Source organism: Cherax quadricarinatus, chromosome 61 (genome assembly GCF_038502225.1).
Source record: "Cherax quadricarinatus isolate ZL_2023a chromosome 61, ASM3850222v1, whole genome shotgun sequence".
Classification (NCBI taxonomy): Eukaryota; Metazoa; Arthropoda; class Malacostraca; order Decapoda; family Parastacidae; genus Cherax; species Cherax quadricarinatus.
In genome coordinates, this window is record NC_091352.1 from 6,812,999 (window position 1) to 6,830,571 (window position 17,573).

Sequence of the window (17,573 nt, forward strand, 5' to 3'; positions counted from 1 at the left end):
GGGGGTGAGGAGGGGAAGCAGCAGGAGGGAGGAGTGAGGGAGGAGCAGCAGAGCAGGGAGGGGGAGAGGAGAGAAGAGCAGAGGGAAAAAGAAAGGGGAAGATAGAGGAAAGATGATAGAGAGAAGACAGCAGGAGAAAGGAGAAGAGAGAGGAGGAGTAGGAGGAAGAGGAGGTAGTAGCAGTAATACGAGTACACCGGAAGGAAGGGGGCCAGCTTCTTCGCCTCCTAACACACTTTACACCACCTAAACTACATTTAACAACACTTGAAATATCACGGAAATTATACCAGGGAAAATTATATACAAATTATTGAGTGCAATTACGCAAACAAAAACCATGAAAATATACAGTTACTAGTAAAATACCACTTAGACAAGGTTGCTTGAGAAATGGAGATAATATGACACTATATTGGGGTTATTACAACTGGTCCCGTCTGTGCCCTCTCACACCCAATGCTTGGCCCCTTCTGAATAAGAAAAATTTGCTCTGATCTTGGCTAAAAGTAAACAGATATGGCCTGTACATAGTGTGACCAATAATATCAATGCACATTGCCTGCACTAACAGGATACTGGTAATATATCCACGAGCAAACCTACATGAATTATTAAGGGATGTGCCAAAGCATCGGTACTTATGGGGATACCTGAAGGATACCTAAAGGACGTTTCCGGGGGTCAATACCCCCACAGCCCGGTCCAAGACCAGGCCTCCTGGAGGATCAATGATCACCTAGGCTATTACTCCTGGCTGCAAGTAGTCCAACAAATGAACCACAGCCCAGCTGATTAGGAGCTGATTTGCGAAACTTGTCCAGTTCCTTTTTGAAGGCCGCCAGAAAATTTGTTAGTAATTCTCTTTAGACACGAAGTGAGGGGCGTTGAAGAGTTGGAGAACCTCATACTCGTCGAGTTCTCTCTCGCTACAGAGTACTGAGAGAGAGCTGCTTTTTAGTAGAGGTATTTTGCACCAACTGCCAAATCTCTTGTTGTCAAACTGAGTGATTTCGGTGTTCAGGTTTGGGGCTAGTCCCTCCAGGATTTTCTAGATGTAAATTATTATGAATCTTTTTCGCCTACGTTCCATGGCATGCAGCTGAAGCGACTTCAAGCGTTCCAGTGCTTAATCGAGTGTATACAAGCAGTGATAATTCTCTACATGTTCCAGCTCGGCAATCTCGCTTGCCTTGATGGGATCCGTCAGTATGCAGTATTATTCCAGCCGCCTGGAGAGATCAAGTGACAAAGGGTATCACTGGCTCAGCATCTCTTGAAGGTTATAGTTACTCGGCCTATAATTTTCCTTACGGTAGCAATGGCAACACTGTTGATCCTTGAATGCGAGATCTCTCGACATCATTACTTCTAAGTCTCGCACATGGGATTGGTGCTGTGTTGAATGATTTGAGTTTGTTCTGTACTCGGTTACAGTATCCCCTCCCCCCCCCAGTCTTCCACAACGGAGCAATCAAAACTTGTTCTCGTTAAACATACTGTTGTACGAGACCCACTGGAAGACTATACAGATCCGCCTGAAGAAGGACACAATCGCAGAGATTCTGGTGTCATCAGAAAAGGATGTTATGGTGTATGATTTATGTCCTTGTCAATGTAAGATAAAAATGAGAAACGGAACTGGGAAGCCATCATCCTATGATTATCCTTTTTAAATCATTCGTTCTCTTTAGGCTGGAATACGGCTGTACACTAACAGCTCCACTCAAAGCAGGTGAAATCGCAGATCTAGATAATACACAGAGAACCTTTACTGCACATTTAAGTTCTATCAAACACCTTAGTTACTGGGAACGCTTGGAGTCACTATCTGTACTCACTGGAGCACATGCGAGAGATGCATAATCTACACCTGAAGAGTCCTAGAGGGGCTGGTCCCAAATCGACACAGAAAAATCGCTCCCTACGAAAGCAAAAATAATAGGCAGACGGTGCAACATACCCCCCAATGAAAAGTAGAGGAACCATTGGTACACTAAGAGAAAACACTAAGTGTCCGGGGCCTCCCATCAGGTATAAGAGAAATTACCAATACACCCGTCGTTGTCTTCAAGAGGGAGCTAGACAGATACCTGTAGTCAGTAACTGACCAGCCGGGCTGTGGTTCGTACACTGGACTACATCCGGCCAGCAGTAACAGGCTGGTTGATCAGGCCCTGATCCGCCGGGAAGCCTGGTCAAGGACTGGGCCGCGGGGGTGTTGACCCCGAACACCCTTCAGGTAGACTCCAGGCAGGCATCTAGACGGTACCAAAGCAGCTTCCCATAGCTTAGAGATTGTACGTTAAGTTTTGCCCAATCTGAAAAGGGAGCTACCGAAAGCTTTAAACCTGAATGGGACACCACAAGTGACACCAGTGCAAGTGCACCAAGGCAGGTGTCACTAGGGCAGATGCCACCGTGTGTGTTATTAGGACAATAATCACCGTAAGTGCAGGAGGTACCACCATAAGCGGCATCAGGGCAAAAAGTACTAGTATAAATGTCATAAGGAGAGGTGGTGCCACCAGGGCAGGAGGTGCCACCATAACAAGTACCTTGTGGCACTTCAGCTTTAACAACGTTGAGAATGCTGGTGCAGCGGCGGCCAGAGATGGAGTGGGGGGGGGGACGAGGAGAGCTAAAGAGAGGAGAAACAGGAAGAGTGGAGAAATGGAGGTGAGAAAGGAGGGAGAGGGAAGGGGTTGGTTGGTGGGTGAGTGAATGAATGTGTGTGTGTGGGGGGGGGGGGATGAGAGGTACTTGCAGAGTTGTGTTTGCAAGGGTCGAGATTCATTCCATGACCACAGCTCCTAGACTACCTTGATGAGTATCACTGATGTCCGGACTTGTGAGTCTTCATCATATTTATTCTTAAGATGTATACCAAGTTGGCATCTACCTGACCAACCGAGCTGTGGTTCATACGTCAGTTTGTGTGCGGTCAACAGTAACGGCCTGGCTGATCAGACCCTGATCCACCACGAGGCCTGGTCTCAGACCGAGCCACTGGGGCGTTGACCCCCGAAACCCTCTCCAGGTAAATACCAGGTAAACCGCTGTCAAAATCATTCCAAGACATGGTCCGGGATACACTGAAAAACAAGCAAAATGCAGATGCATTGTACACAGACTTTGCGAAAGCCTTTGATAGGTGCGACCATGGAGTAATTTTTCACAAAATGCGAGCATGAGAAATAACCGGAAAGGTGGGCAGATTGATATTTAACTTCCTAACCAACAGAAACCAAAGAGTTAAAGTAAGCAGTTGAAATCTGGGGCAGTTACAGTGAAGAGCTGCTCCCCGTGGCACCGTACTCCCCCCCCCCCCCCGTTTTTGTTCTCATATCTAAGATTGGGACATAAACCACAGCATTATCATCCTCTAAGATGATATAAACAAAGTCTTCCAGTGGCCTGACAACAATATGATGTTAAAGGGAAAAAAATCAGTTACTATGTTACAGGACTGAAAAAAAAAAAAGAGTACAAGACAAACTCAAATCGCTCAACTGTGAGAGACCTGGGAGTGATAATGTTAGATCTCGCGTTCAAGAAGCGCAACAATGTTGCCGTAACTGCAAAGAAAATGATAGGTTGGATAACCATAAGTGTCAATGACATCAGGTCACTCGTTCTCTCTAGGTTGGATTACTGCTGTATACTAACGACCACCTTTGAGGTAGGCAGAATTGCAGAACAGGAAAATGTGCAAGGAACCTTCACAGCTCTTATAAACTGCCAGGCACCTAAATTACTGGGAGTGCCTGAAGTCCCTCGAACTGTACTCCTTACAACGTGAGAAAGATGCATGATAATCTACACCTCTAATATTCTTGCGAGAATAATCCCAAACCTGAACACAAGAGGTTTGGAAGACGGTGCAAGATCTCCTCTGAAAAGCAGGGTAGCGATAAGTACAAAGAATTTAATACGGGACCTCGACTCTTCAACACCTTCCCTTCACACATAAGATTACCAACAGACTCCTGGCTGTCTTCAAGAGGAGACACGACAATTTACTTAATCAGTTCTTGATCAACCGGGCTGTGGTGTGGATTAGGCCAACAACCAGGACGCCTAGTCTGAGACCGGGCTGTGGGGGGGGGGCGGTGACCTCCAGGAGCGACCAGGTAACCTACAGATAACCTCCGAGAAAAAAAGAAAATCCTTACATTACTATGGCTTATTAGTGTCTTCAGTTTTTACTTGTGTTCACTTTATCCTAGTCGTCTTAGCTCATTGTTCTTATATGCCTTGTCACTTCTTAAAATTTTGTATTTTGTAAACATGTGTATTAGTCCTCTCCTAGGTTGTTTAGTTCCTTCAGCAATTTTTTTTTTTTTTTTTTTTTTTTACACAGGGTTTGACAAGGTTAAGGATCCCTAGCTTTATTGACAGCTATTTACAGGTTAAGGATTCCTAACTTTATTGGCAAGCTAAGAGCTGTTACCTACATCAGCTCATTTGAAAGCATTTGTATTGTTATGAGACATACAAGTAGGGAAAAGGATGAAGTTGGAGCCATCTGTGGGCCAGCATTTTCATTTGATCAACTGACTATTTCGTTGACATCATTATGCTGTACGAATGTGTTCCATACTCGAGTCATCCTGGGTATATATGATCTCAGATGGAGTGATGTTCTGGAGAAGGGTACAGGCAGAGTGAAGTTGCTGCTTTCTGCCCGTCTTGTGGCATAAAAGCTCGTTTCACTCTCTCAGCACTTGATATTCCCACCCTTTCTGATTTGCATCACTGACAGCGTGGGATAGTTTCTTAGAAAACCAAGGAAGGTTAGGAGAGGAAAGTCGAGTGAGGAGCGGTCTTCCCAGGCTGTGGCGATCATCCGACATTGAATCTAGAGGAACTCGCCCACACAAGGGTGTGCTGAGGAGAAAGTTCTTTAGTTTACCCTTTTGGTAGTGTTTTTACCTCAACATTACTTATGGAATTAGTCCAGTACAGCCAAACTAAATTAAATTAGTGAAACCCCCTCTATTATAATTTCATCAATTTTAAATCTCAAGTGTTTTTAAAGTCCTCACTGATTATGCCTGTCTAGCAGTATTATTACTAGATATAAGTAATGTATACCTCATTTGTAAAATATGCGCGTCTGAGTGATGTGAATAATTGGGAAGTGACCAATCAGTCCAAGAATAGATTCTTACCTTGGTATTGGAAGTTAAACATCAAATTAATCGGTAGTTTTAGGGCAAGCACAGGCATCGATCTGCCAACTCCCACCCACTCCGCAACACGCACTACTGCAGCTGCAGTGTGCGTGAGGCTAAGGCTCGGCATTCATCAGCGAGGTTCATACCTTGAGGAGTAAACTTGAAATCTACAATGCCTATAAACGCATTATAAACCCTGCAAGCAAGATGGTCAAACACTTAAGAGTGGCAAGATACCTCCTATTTGATTCACACCAATGACTGTAAACTCAATATACAGATATAGATAGATAATTTCCGTATACACGAGTCACATGTTGGCTCCCATCTTGAGCAGGCACCATCATCACCCCCACCCGAACCACCCCTAACGAGGCACAATGAACCCACAAGGTAGAGAAATCTTTTAACGACGTTTCGGTCAGTTGTAAACCATCGTCAAGTCGAGACGTTGTCCAGAGAATTCTCAAACTTGTTAGCTGTGAATTGTTGCAACAGCAGAAATACGCTAAACATAAGGGCAATGCTTTAAAATTAGCAGAGATAATATTCACTCTTTCTGGAACATTTACATGGGGAAGCGCTAAGCTCGTAGACGTAGAGGAATGAAGAGACATCAGGTTTTATCGAAGGGGGGAGCAGTTACAATTCCACAAATAATGAACCTTCAGCAGCATCAAGGTTTGAAAGGATCTGGAGGTATAAGAACCATGCCATACTCCAGCACAGCCAAAATATCAATTTTTTTTTTAAATTAACATCCTTAGATGTACTGCATTCCGCGAATACCTTGTATCCAACACTAATATTTCCAATGAAGTTTAACATACTTGCTCGGCATTTTTGTGCTGGACGAGACCCACAACAGTTACAAGACACACAAGTACCAACTGTGTTTGAGAGACAGCTGGGAGGAGGGGGAAGGAAATCTAACAAGAAACATGAAAAATGGCGTTTGTGTGAAAGACGAACGGAAAGAGGGAGTAAACATGTTCCGACACAATGTACACATGAACTATATGTACAAATAAGAGAAATGCACGTGAAAACTGTGTGTACATCCACAAATAAAATGCACATACACTAAGAGTACACGTAGCTAAAATGCACAAGCACTAAGAGACCAGACAGTACACAAACCCCACCACAAATTACCCCCTGGGGGAGTGGGATGGCAATTCACCTTGGCCAAATTCCCTACTGCGGCTGCACGGTACTGACGTCACAATGCCAATGTCAACTAGTCAATAAAGACTCTTCCCTATGGTAACAACAAATAAACTATGGGTTATAACTAATAAAACAGAACAACAATTATATGTTACACAATCCGCCTTATTAATACATTTTTTATGAAATTAAAAACAATAAGGCTACCCCAACCACTACAGCAACCATAGCGGTACCGGCAATTTTCTTTTTTTTTGGCCGATGCCGATACTCAGTTTTAGGTCGATGTCAATACCATCAAAACGTCCACCAATACCAACCTTTCACTTCTTAGTGGAAGGTTTGAATTTGTTTTGGACTATGTAGGTGCCAATTTACCATTTTTATTGGAGAAACTGGGTTATCAATTTTCGTGCGACAACGTGTGAACGCCTCTGATTGACTTCAGCGTAACTGATACTTATCCCCTTTGGAAAATTATGCCGCACTCACGACTAATCTCTGCGTCCATCGAGGCTGAGGAGGGGGAAGACTAGGCTATGTACAATTATCTTAATCGATGTAGAGCTCCAGTCATACAGCGTCTGAGGAACAGATAATTAAATAATATTTACTACAAGTACATGTACATGGTATACAGGCCTAGCTGACATCAATGACATACTACTATACAGAAAGCAGCTTGTTATGCATAGCATGTCGGGCAAATTAGGTCAGCTTTGTCCCAGGATGCGACCCACACCAGTCCAATAACACCCAGGTACCCATTTTACTGATGAGTGAACACAGACAACTGGTATAAGGAAACACGCCCAATGTTTCCATCCCTTCGCCGGGAATCGAACCTGAACCCTCACCGTGTGAAGAGAGAGCTTTTGCCACCGGGCCACGGGAAACATTATCTCCAATTCGTTAAGGCACTTCAGTTGAAGGCTACAACGAAATTATTCATTTAAAAGTAATAGGTAAATCAAGTGTATTGCTAGCTATCCTGCTCTATAAATAAAATGTTCACATCACGAGTGACAATCTTACGTATTTGAACATTTTCTAGTTAACCTCTCATCTTGTTGCTAGACATATGGCGATTTTTTTTTTTGTCATTTGAATCTTTTGTGTGTATGTATATATATTATAATAAATATATATATATATATATATATATATATATATATATATAATATATATATATATATATATATATATATATATATATATATATATATATATTATATATATATATATATATATATATATATATATATATATATATATATATATATATATAATATATATATATATATATATTATATATATATATATATATATATATATATATATATATATATATATATAATATATATATATATATATATATATATATATATAATATATATATATATATATATATATATATATATATATATATATATATTATATATATATATTATATATATATATATATTATATATATATATTATATATATATATATTATATATAATAATAGGTGTGCGTAACACATGTCAACTTAAAATTAGGGAAATAGGATCTGGAGGTTTATAGAATACGTTATGTCAAGAAACTGACAACGGGTGACCAAGAAATTAACTTGGTAAAACGAGGCTAGGCTGTTATGAGGGAAGATGCTGGCAATGTAAGAAAGGGTTAAGGACAGGGGCAGTAATGAACAGACTGGCTCAGCGGAGTGTTTGGTGTGTGGGGGGGGAAGGAGAGTTTAGCTTCTGGCATGTATCATCATTCGTCACGGCTGTCATGGACACTACCTGTTCCAGTGGTTATATTTTTACTCAAATGCTCACATGTTACACACAAAAAGCATCGTATTACAAACGCTTCGAACACCTATTATATACTTTCACCATGTGACAGCGCAATATATTTGACTGATTTAATATTTTAAATACTACCAACCAGGCTTTTGGCCAAGCTTCCTTGTTATCCACTGTTCAAACAAACTGGCCAGCATATCTATCACTCCCTGGTTGATTAAGCACTTGGCATAGGTAGAGATTCAATTACATCTTGACTTGTACATTTGATCCGGTACTGACGGAAATTAGGGCAGCCTCTATATAATTTGCCTCGCTTCTCTTTCTCGTGCCTGACAGGCAGGGGAATAAATCATAGTACTGTATCATCCTTTGCAGACGATAATAGGATTTTTATAAATGGCACCCACAGAAGACACAGCGAGCCTCCAAACCAAGTCTTCCATATGATGTTCAATGAGAAATTTCAGTTACTACGTTACAGGGAAATGGAGGAAATAAAAACAAAATCGGAGTACAATACAAAGTCAAATTACTCAATAGAACGTATGCCAAATGTGAGAAATCAGGGAGTAATAATGTCAGATCATCTCGCGTACAAGGTGCACAATGAATTTTTTATCGCAACTACAAGAAAAATGCTAGGATGGATAGCTACAACTTTCAAAACAATGATAGTATACAGCAACTATTCTCGTTGCTGTATACTAACAACCCTCTTCAAAGCAGACGAAACTGTTGTGCTGAAAAATGTACAGAAAACCTTCACAGCTCGCATAAACCTAGTCAAGTACCTAAATTACTGGGAGCACTTGCAGTCTCTAGAACTGTACTTCTTAGAACGCAGGCAAGGAAAAAAATCTACACCTGGAGGGACTGGTCCCCAGACTCTTCGAGGCCTGGTCATAGACCGGGCAGCGGGGGCGCTGACTCCCGAAACCTCCAGGTATACCCAAATTACTACTTATAAACAAAGGTTTGGTAGACGGTCCAATATACTTCCAATGAAAAGCAGGAAAGCAATGAATGCACACAATAAGTGTACAGGGATCACGACTCTTCAACACCATGCATAAAGGGGGATTACTAAGAAACCCCTAGCTGTCATCAAGAGAACTCTTGAATTCCTCAAAACCAATTTTTATTAGCCCGTATGTAATGCATACGTTGGACTACCAGCGGCGGGCACTAACAGCCTGATCGATCAGGCCATGAACCAGAGGAATGGGTCCATGACCGGGCGATGGGGGGAGGGAGCGATGACCTCCAGAACAGACTCCAGGTAACTCTCGCATGACAAGACTAATACCTTCCTCACTGTAAACATTATAATGGTATGCAACACCGACAAATTGATAAGCAAGACATGTGCAACAATTAAGCATACATTTCGAAACGTTTCGCCTTCATAGTAGGTTTTTTCAGTAAAAAAAAAAAGAAAAAAAAGCAGCAGAAGCTGCGGAGGTGTAAAGACTATCAGTCCACTGCCCTCGAAGGCGTAGTCAAATTATGAGGTGGTCTGTCCTTCAGTTCTCTGTATTCGACTGAAGAAACCTACTGTGTATGCGAAAAGTTTCGGAATTAGTAAGTTTATTCAGATACACACAAATACAGTTACATAGATTATCATACATAGCAGCATATGTGTAGAGAACCTGGGATAACCCAAAAAGTCAGAGTGACTTATTTCCATTGGGGTCCTAACTGTTGCACATGTGTCTTGTCACCTTTCTCACTGGTTCTTGTTTACCCAATGTAACATCTATAATTACAACCTGGTAATTAGACACTAACATTAATTCTGGTCAAACTCGAAGAGGTAATTACAAACAAGACACTACCGAATCCACTCAAACCCATACCACAACCACGCCGACAAAAATACACCTCACCCATCAAGTCCCAACTCGAACTAGACACTAGTAGCCCCCCCTCCCCACACAATATGCCCTACCGTCTCCCAACTCGCTAATTAAAGACATTAGCCCACCTTCGCCACATTTCTCACCCCTCTCCCAACTAACCAAAAGGTCTTGTCCCCGTCCCCCCTGCCTCTCCCTAAGTTCCCACAATCTTGTGTTCAATAAACAATAATTATTCTAAGAAAATAGTTGGCTCATTAAAGGTGACGGAAGCAGCAGGGTAACTTAAGATACTACCGCCCCTTCCCCCTCGCTAACACAATGACCTACCAAACGACCTTACCCCAAAAGAACCTAACCCTCACTCATCCCTTCCCTCACAGGGACCTAACACTCGCCCACCTCTTTCCCCACATGGACCTCTATCCCCCTCTTTTATGTGCGGGTTATTTGCTCCTGTAGTGCCCCTTTTTGTTCTTTACAGAGATGTACCTTGACAAGCAATCCCCCCCCCCCCCTCCCGCATTTCCTTAAACACAAGAACCCACTCCCCTAACCCTGACGAAGACCTTTCCCCACCCAAGGAACCATTCCCCTTCTCTAAGGACCCATACTACATCCTTTCCCCTACCATCAATCCTAAGTCACTAGGACCATAGCTAGCTTTTGTTCGCACTACGTAACCATATAGAATACGGTAGCAGCGAATTGCTGTATTGACAATTTTGCTAATAAAAAAAAAAAGCACGACGTGTCAGCCCATTCTCACATCACGAATGATAAATGTTCTGATTTGTATGCTGCTTGTTCTTTCTATGGCGCCTATTTGCCAGACTAATCGCAGCCTTTTTTTTAGTTGCTTAGTGGCTAAATAACGTTTTATAGGTTTATGAAATTATGATACACTGTGTAGTTAAGCTTCATTTTTTTTTACACGAGGTTGATAACATATCTAATAATGGGATCTTTACGAGGTGGCCTGGTAAGCCAGCACAAGTCCTCTGTTAAAATACAAAGCTCTACTGACTGGGTAGTCAGTGGAGCTTTATGGAGAAAGTTTCGCATTCCTCCTAACAAATTACCATCATCATATAATCAACACTGGCGACCCTGTAGTTATTAACCCCCTTACCCCACATGGACCCAAACTACCTCCACCCCCCGAAGTCTCGCGACCCCAGTAGTAATTACTAACCCCCCCCTCCCTACCTCCCGACGGCGGCACAAATGACTGTAAAACAGGGAAAATCTGCACGTAACGATATATTTTTTAACAGCGACGGTCTGGAGTTTTGAGACTCTCTGATAGCGGGTTCTATCCCCACCCGTGGTATGGTTTGTTTGCAATCGTGTCATTACGATTTCGTGAGTCATACAGAGAAGGAAGATAAGGAGGAGGAGTCTAGCTGGAGTGTTCGGGGGGGGGGGGGGGTAACGCCCCCGCGGCCCAGTCCTTGACCAGACCTCCCGGTTGGTCAGGGCCTTATCAACCAGGAGGAAGGGGAGGAGGAGGAAGAAGGGGAGAAAAAAGGATTTGTTTATTTTTCACTCATGCGTACAGCAACTACCATCCTAAGTTTCATAAAGGTACCTACCTCCCAACAGCGAGTAACCTTGCACTTCAATTAACTTCCGAGCGTCTCAATTTCAATAACTTGTAAAGTTAAATAATATCATGTATCAGCTTCCTTACGTATAAATTTTTTTTTATTCTTATTATGATCATTATATGAAAAACATGATCAAAATCTGTTTGGGTCATACAATGAGATTTGAAAGTTCTCCGTGAAAGTATATTTCTTAATCCTGATATGGGGAAAGAGCGAGACCGATAATCGAGCGAATCATTGAGTCACGAGACCAACGCCAGAGTACTCCGAGCACAAGTACCTAGAAAAAAAAGCTGAATACTACGAGTACATGGGACACCCAAGGTACTACTATGAATACAAGGGAAAAACCTATATACTGCACTATGCACCTGTGAAAATGGGTACCAATATAGTAAATTGGGGAAAAACCTGGAGTACTATTATGGGTACATGGGGGACAACCCAACAACCACAACTGTCTATACAAAGATAATATTCGAAGAAAACAAATATGAAGCAAAATAATGCAAATGAAAAAAAAAATTCGAGAACCTACCTTTCTACCTCCAGGTAGGTAGGTGTACTATGTGTAGGGAGAAAAATTTTTAAGGGTGAGCTTTAGATATCCAAGAGAAATATACCAAGAAAGGGTTTAGAGAATTTGTCTACGCCTGCAGCCCGGCCCTGGGCCAGGTTCGCCAGGTGCTTGCCTGGTCAACCAGGTTGCTGCTGCTGGCAGTCACGTGGCCAACTTATTCAGTCTGGTTGATCTGCCACTGGGGGGAAGTATTTTTTAAGGGAGAAGATTTTATTAACACTAGGTACACGGATGCCTTTTTACCTAACACAAACTTCAGTACCTGCTGGGAGTATTAATTATATAGAAATGAATTGGTTTCTCACCGGGAAATAACATTACAACAGGACTGAAGTTTAGCATCTTTTTTTTCCGAGTGCAACCCACATTTTTCTAAGACAGGTAACTATGAAAAAAATACCACAGTGAAAACAGGAAACAAAACCTGATCGCTTTCGTGTGCTTACACGTTCAGGTTTTGTTTCCTATTTCCACTGTGGTGTTTTTTTTCATATTTGAAATCACGCGTTTTATTGCGATTTCTTCCACAGTTAACTATTTTTAGTGTCAGGAATGCAAGAATATAAGAAATGTATGGAAACTTGCCCATATGTTTACCCGTGCCAGGAATTCGACCCTGGGATCTTGCGACCGTGTCGAATACTCTGAAGTGAGCTACGCCGCACCCCAGGGCAAAGAGATTACCATATGGAGCGGGGCGGGATAGGGGTCCTACCATAGTGGAGGGAGGGGGATGCCCCTACCAACAACTGTAGGACAGACACTACTGGACGTGTCCACCTTAAGACAGAAGCCTGTGTTAAGCGATTTTTCCTGAAGAATAAATTAACACCACCGCCTATTCAGGTGGTGGTAAAGCTCCTTTCCTTTGCTTCCCTTAATGATCTGTATTCAGTTCAAACCAGAAATAGTGATACAATGTAAATTTAATATTTATTAGCAACCAAAATGGAATATTTTCCCGGGGAAGTAAAAAAAATTAAAAATGTAAATTTAAATATACACCAGACAATCATTTTCACGCCAGCACAGCTTAATGCCAGATTACCACGCTGTGAATTTCAAACTTTTCTTTTAAATTCCACGAGGACACTACGACGTATCAACAAATTATAATATAATTTATAGGCACTTAAAGAGAACTATTTTGCATTCAAACATTAATACTAATATTTTTTATTAATATACAAATAATGCCGTATAAATAATTTTCAAGCACTTCCCAAAGGTCACGCCATGATCTTCAATCCCAATGGCATTTTAATAAACGATTCAGTATAGTCAGAGCGTCAACGTTCAAAGGCCAGGCAGGTACACTGACTTGTCAATATTTAGGTCGGCTATTTCATTCACAAAATAAAAAACAAAGTAAAATAAGAGTTGCTCCAGTTAATGGCCACGGCGATTGAGCCCCAAATACCACGGTCTCAATTCTAAAGATTTTCCGGACCGAGAAAGGAAAAATACGAAAAAGCAGGGCTGGGCAGAGCTCGGAGACGCTACCCGTTAGTACCAGCAAGACTTCCATAGGCTACTACTAAGGAAACTCTTACTTATAACTGACCAGAATCCATCATTTTAATGCCATGCTGCAATCAAAATTAACTTTAATTATATATTTATTCGCATAACTAACATTATTAACTTTCATTTATGAAAGTATGTTGGGGTTTTTGTTCGTCCTAATATTCCAGGGTTGACCACTCCCATCTGGCCCGCAGACGATTATAGAAGGCGAATAATAATCCAGTCTAGCATTGGTTGTACTCTACATGTACCAACTATTTGCAACATCAACTGAGGTTTAACTACTTATATGAAATATTTTCGTCACAACTTGAAGAAATAAATTGTATTGTGTACAGGAAGCACTTATCAAGGTCCTTCAGGCCTAACGTGACCCCCAAGGATGAGACTCAAAAGTTTAGCAGCACCCAGGTACCAATTTGCTACAAACGTGTTGATATGAGAATAGTAGGCTAAAGAAACACTTTCCCATTAACCTTGCCCTGTCCAGGATTGTAATCAGGTACCTCTCGGTTATAAGCAAACTGTCCTGGCACCCTGATGAATACATAGGTTATCCTTAATAAGAGCCAGAGAACAATCATCTCGTAAAGACCACATTTGATTATTTTTTTTATTATTATTAGGATCCAAAACCTTGCTATTCTCAATTACCGCACAAAGCTAATGTTATAAAATACATTAGATATTTTAGCTATAATGAAATAAAATCTACACTAAGCAAACGTACGATCATAGGTAGCACAATATTCTAGAATTCTACAGTAATCTCAATTACACATAAACCGTGGGGAAAAACGAACATTAATTGTAATATTTTATGCTACCAGTCATACACTTGTAACAATAGGATAAAGATTTAACAATGTTTACGAATATAATAAAAAGCTTGGGACAGGCGATGGCTGAAGTAAGATTATGTTGGCGGACACCTTGTGAAATAGGGCCATAGTTGCTGTCAAGTTTTTGTTCGGACACTATCAACCTGCCCATAATTAAACATTGACCAGATATACCACAAAGCCATACTATACCAAGCTAATATGGTGTCGTTCGAAAAGGCTTTTCGATATATAATGTCACTATTCTGCCATGTTGCTATTTTCGCTAAAATTACACACACACACTGCACCTGCCCCTTTCCCTGAATAAAACAGCAAGGAGCGAATATTAATTTAACGCCTAGGATGATCTATATACTCCCCTCTCCTTCCTCCCAAACTTGTTCTCGAAACTATAGGGCACCCCTTTGGATATACCTAACAATCCGAGAGTATAGGGTATTTCAACGACTTTGAGGGAGTATGTCCCTTCCGGGAAACCAGCGTAAGCACTCGCCCGGTTGCGCCACATTGATAATATAAAATCAAACAAGATAACTGTTGGCGAATACGTTTCATCAGCTTAAAAACAAAAAACACTGCCTATCTTCACCCATGTGTAATGTTTATTATTACATTCATAATAGGGGAAGAACCTAGGGAATGGCAATCAGGTTCTATCCAAGCAAACAATTCCACCTTCTTGGATCAGTGTCCCCTCACTGGCTTCAAGGCACCTTTCCTGAGGGAATCTGCAACATACAGAAACATCAGTCGTACACTAATGTCCTCGGTGACGGCGACCACAGTCAATAAACTTGGTGGCCCCCCTGTTTGTTTCAGCTGACTTCGTAAACAAGACACTTTATTCATGGCTACACCATAAAAATCATCATCAGCTAGCCCTAGCTCAATATTGGCGTCAAGAGATACAGACAAGATTAACAAGTCGCCTCTGACCCACGGATATGGTGAACGTCCAAAGGGTCAAGCCACCCATGAGATTGTGGGAAAAAAGTCACCAGTGTCGGTAGTTCTTTGGAATTATCACGCGTCCGATCTTATTTAAAAAAAATAATTTGATGGTCTTCATACTTCCAATCGGGCAAATAAAAACCTTGTACATGGTATTGGAAATTTATACCATACTGTTATATTATAATAAATTATTACTACTGCTACTACTACTTCTAGCATTCAATCACTCGTAAAGAAATAAGAATTTATGACATCCAAATTCCATACTGAAATTAATGTTGCAGTAGAAAAATCAAATTGAACTGATCACAATGTTTGGCGAAGTTGGGGGAAACAATTCACGGCCTCAACAGACAAAATTTGCCACCGATAATTAATCTGCAACGCAAAATTAACCTGTAGACTCCTAATAAGCTTTTATTTAGTTTCCATAAGAATGTTGACACTTACAATGGTTTCGAGGGCTCACTGGTGTTGAATGAATTATGTAGATTCAACTCTGTTAAACTAATGAAATCAAACAATGTGACGCATTTCCACCGGGATCCTTTAAAAAAAGTATGGTTGCAGAGCAGTAAAAGAAACCACCAAGAGATCTGTAGCTAGGTAGTTCGTGCTTCCAATGGTACTACCACTATGCTGCAGCAACTATTTATCCAGTGACCGTGATCTCTTGGTAATCATCTTTCGATAAGCCCAGTCCACTGGATTAACTTTACTACACCGATCAAGGTTGTGATAAGACAAGTAAATTATTTACGGCATTATAATGAAGAAACGTTTCAGTTCTGGGACCTTGTTCACTCACTATACATGGCTGAAAAACACATGTATTTCTCAGCCAAGAGACGTGTGTTTGAAGCCTGTCTCCTTGCTTATGTATAGCCAGTTTTCTACTTCCTACCCCACGTGTAGCAAAAGAGACTAAGATTCTAGAATTGAAACCATTTTTAATATAATATTCTAAGTACTTGTGTGTTTATCATCTTGTCAAGTGTTATGACCCATTTCAACCATGATCAAGGTTACCTTTCAAGGTCATGCCAATAACGTTGATTATGAGACACCTGAATTACAAGCACAGAAGTGCTTGTAATTCAGTGCTTCATAAGTTTGGAACTTATGCGAGGAAAAAAAAAATCTCCAAAAGACGTGAAACTACATCAGTCATTAATACATGGATATAAATCATAAATGGCAACTTGATGCATTTAGAATTAGCTAAATAAAGGCATTTCCACAATTCTTGTCAATGAGATTAACACAGACCAAGGATATTATCCAGTGAAACTCGTCCAATATAATTTTCAATATAAGTGTGCCAGTGTGTAAACATTCTCCTTACGGGACTTTAGGTGGGAGGGGAAAAAAATTCATTCATTTCCCCTGCTCCAGATAACAAAACCTCAATGAAATTCACAGATTTATCAGTAATTCTGTGCCTGATTATAGGCATAACACCAGCCAGCAACGAGTCAATTAGAACGTTCCAGTGCGAAAATCAATTATTGCAAACAGTGTCATAGTTGCAAAGGCTCGACCCTCCTGGCAGCCATCCAGAACCCCGCTACTAGTGCAACCTCATAAACACCTCTCTACACCCCTCACTTCTCACAAAATAACATGACAACGTTACTCACCATGACTCTGGCCGTCTGCATTGCCAACCAGGTTATTGACAATCTCCAAGAGGCTGAAAATTAAGTATAATTTCCATATGAGGGTTCCCATCTTGCTGTTCACTTACACTCCTCCGCCATACTGTTAGCTTACTACTGAACTCTTAGCTTCCAACCCTTCCATACTGACTATAAACATATTATAACCACTTTCTTTCTTCCTAAACCACTTTGCTGCATAACTATAAATAAGGCAGTTAAGTTTCAAAGCTATTTCGCTTAATTATAACCTTGCTAGTCAGCAATTTATGCTTTATTCATACAAACTCTTCAATGACTATAAAACCTGATAAAAATGGTGAAGTTATGAAAGGTACGAAAGTTCTAGCATTTGTTTGAATATTATGAGTACTTTTCAGTTCAAGAAAGGCAGTA

General features: G+C 41.0%; 1 protein-coding gene across 3 annotated transcripts in view; it reads right to left on the bottom strand.

Annotated features, from left to right (window-relative positions):
- The window catches only part of Tmem131 (Transmembrane protein 131), a 301,352-nt gene extending 284,038 nt beyond the window's left edge, over positions 1 to 17,314 (bottom strand). For 2 of the 3 annotated variants that reach the window (XM_070098189.1, XM_070098185.1), the window contains exon 1: positions 17,160 to 17,314. In XM_070098189.1, the coding sequence (XP_069954290.1) occupies positions 17,160 to 17,250 (91 nt within the window). In that variant the 5' untranslated portion in view covers positions 17,251 to 17,314. The remainder of the gene's footprint in view (positions 1 to 17,159) is intronic. The other variant, XM_070098190.1, reaches the window with a different exon arrangement.
- Between the last annotated feature and the right edge of the window lie 259 nt (positions 17,315 to 17,573).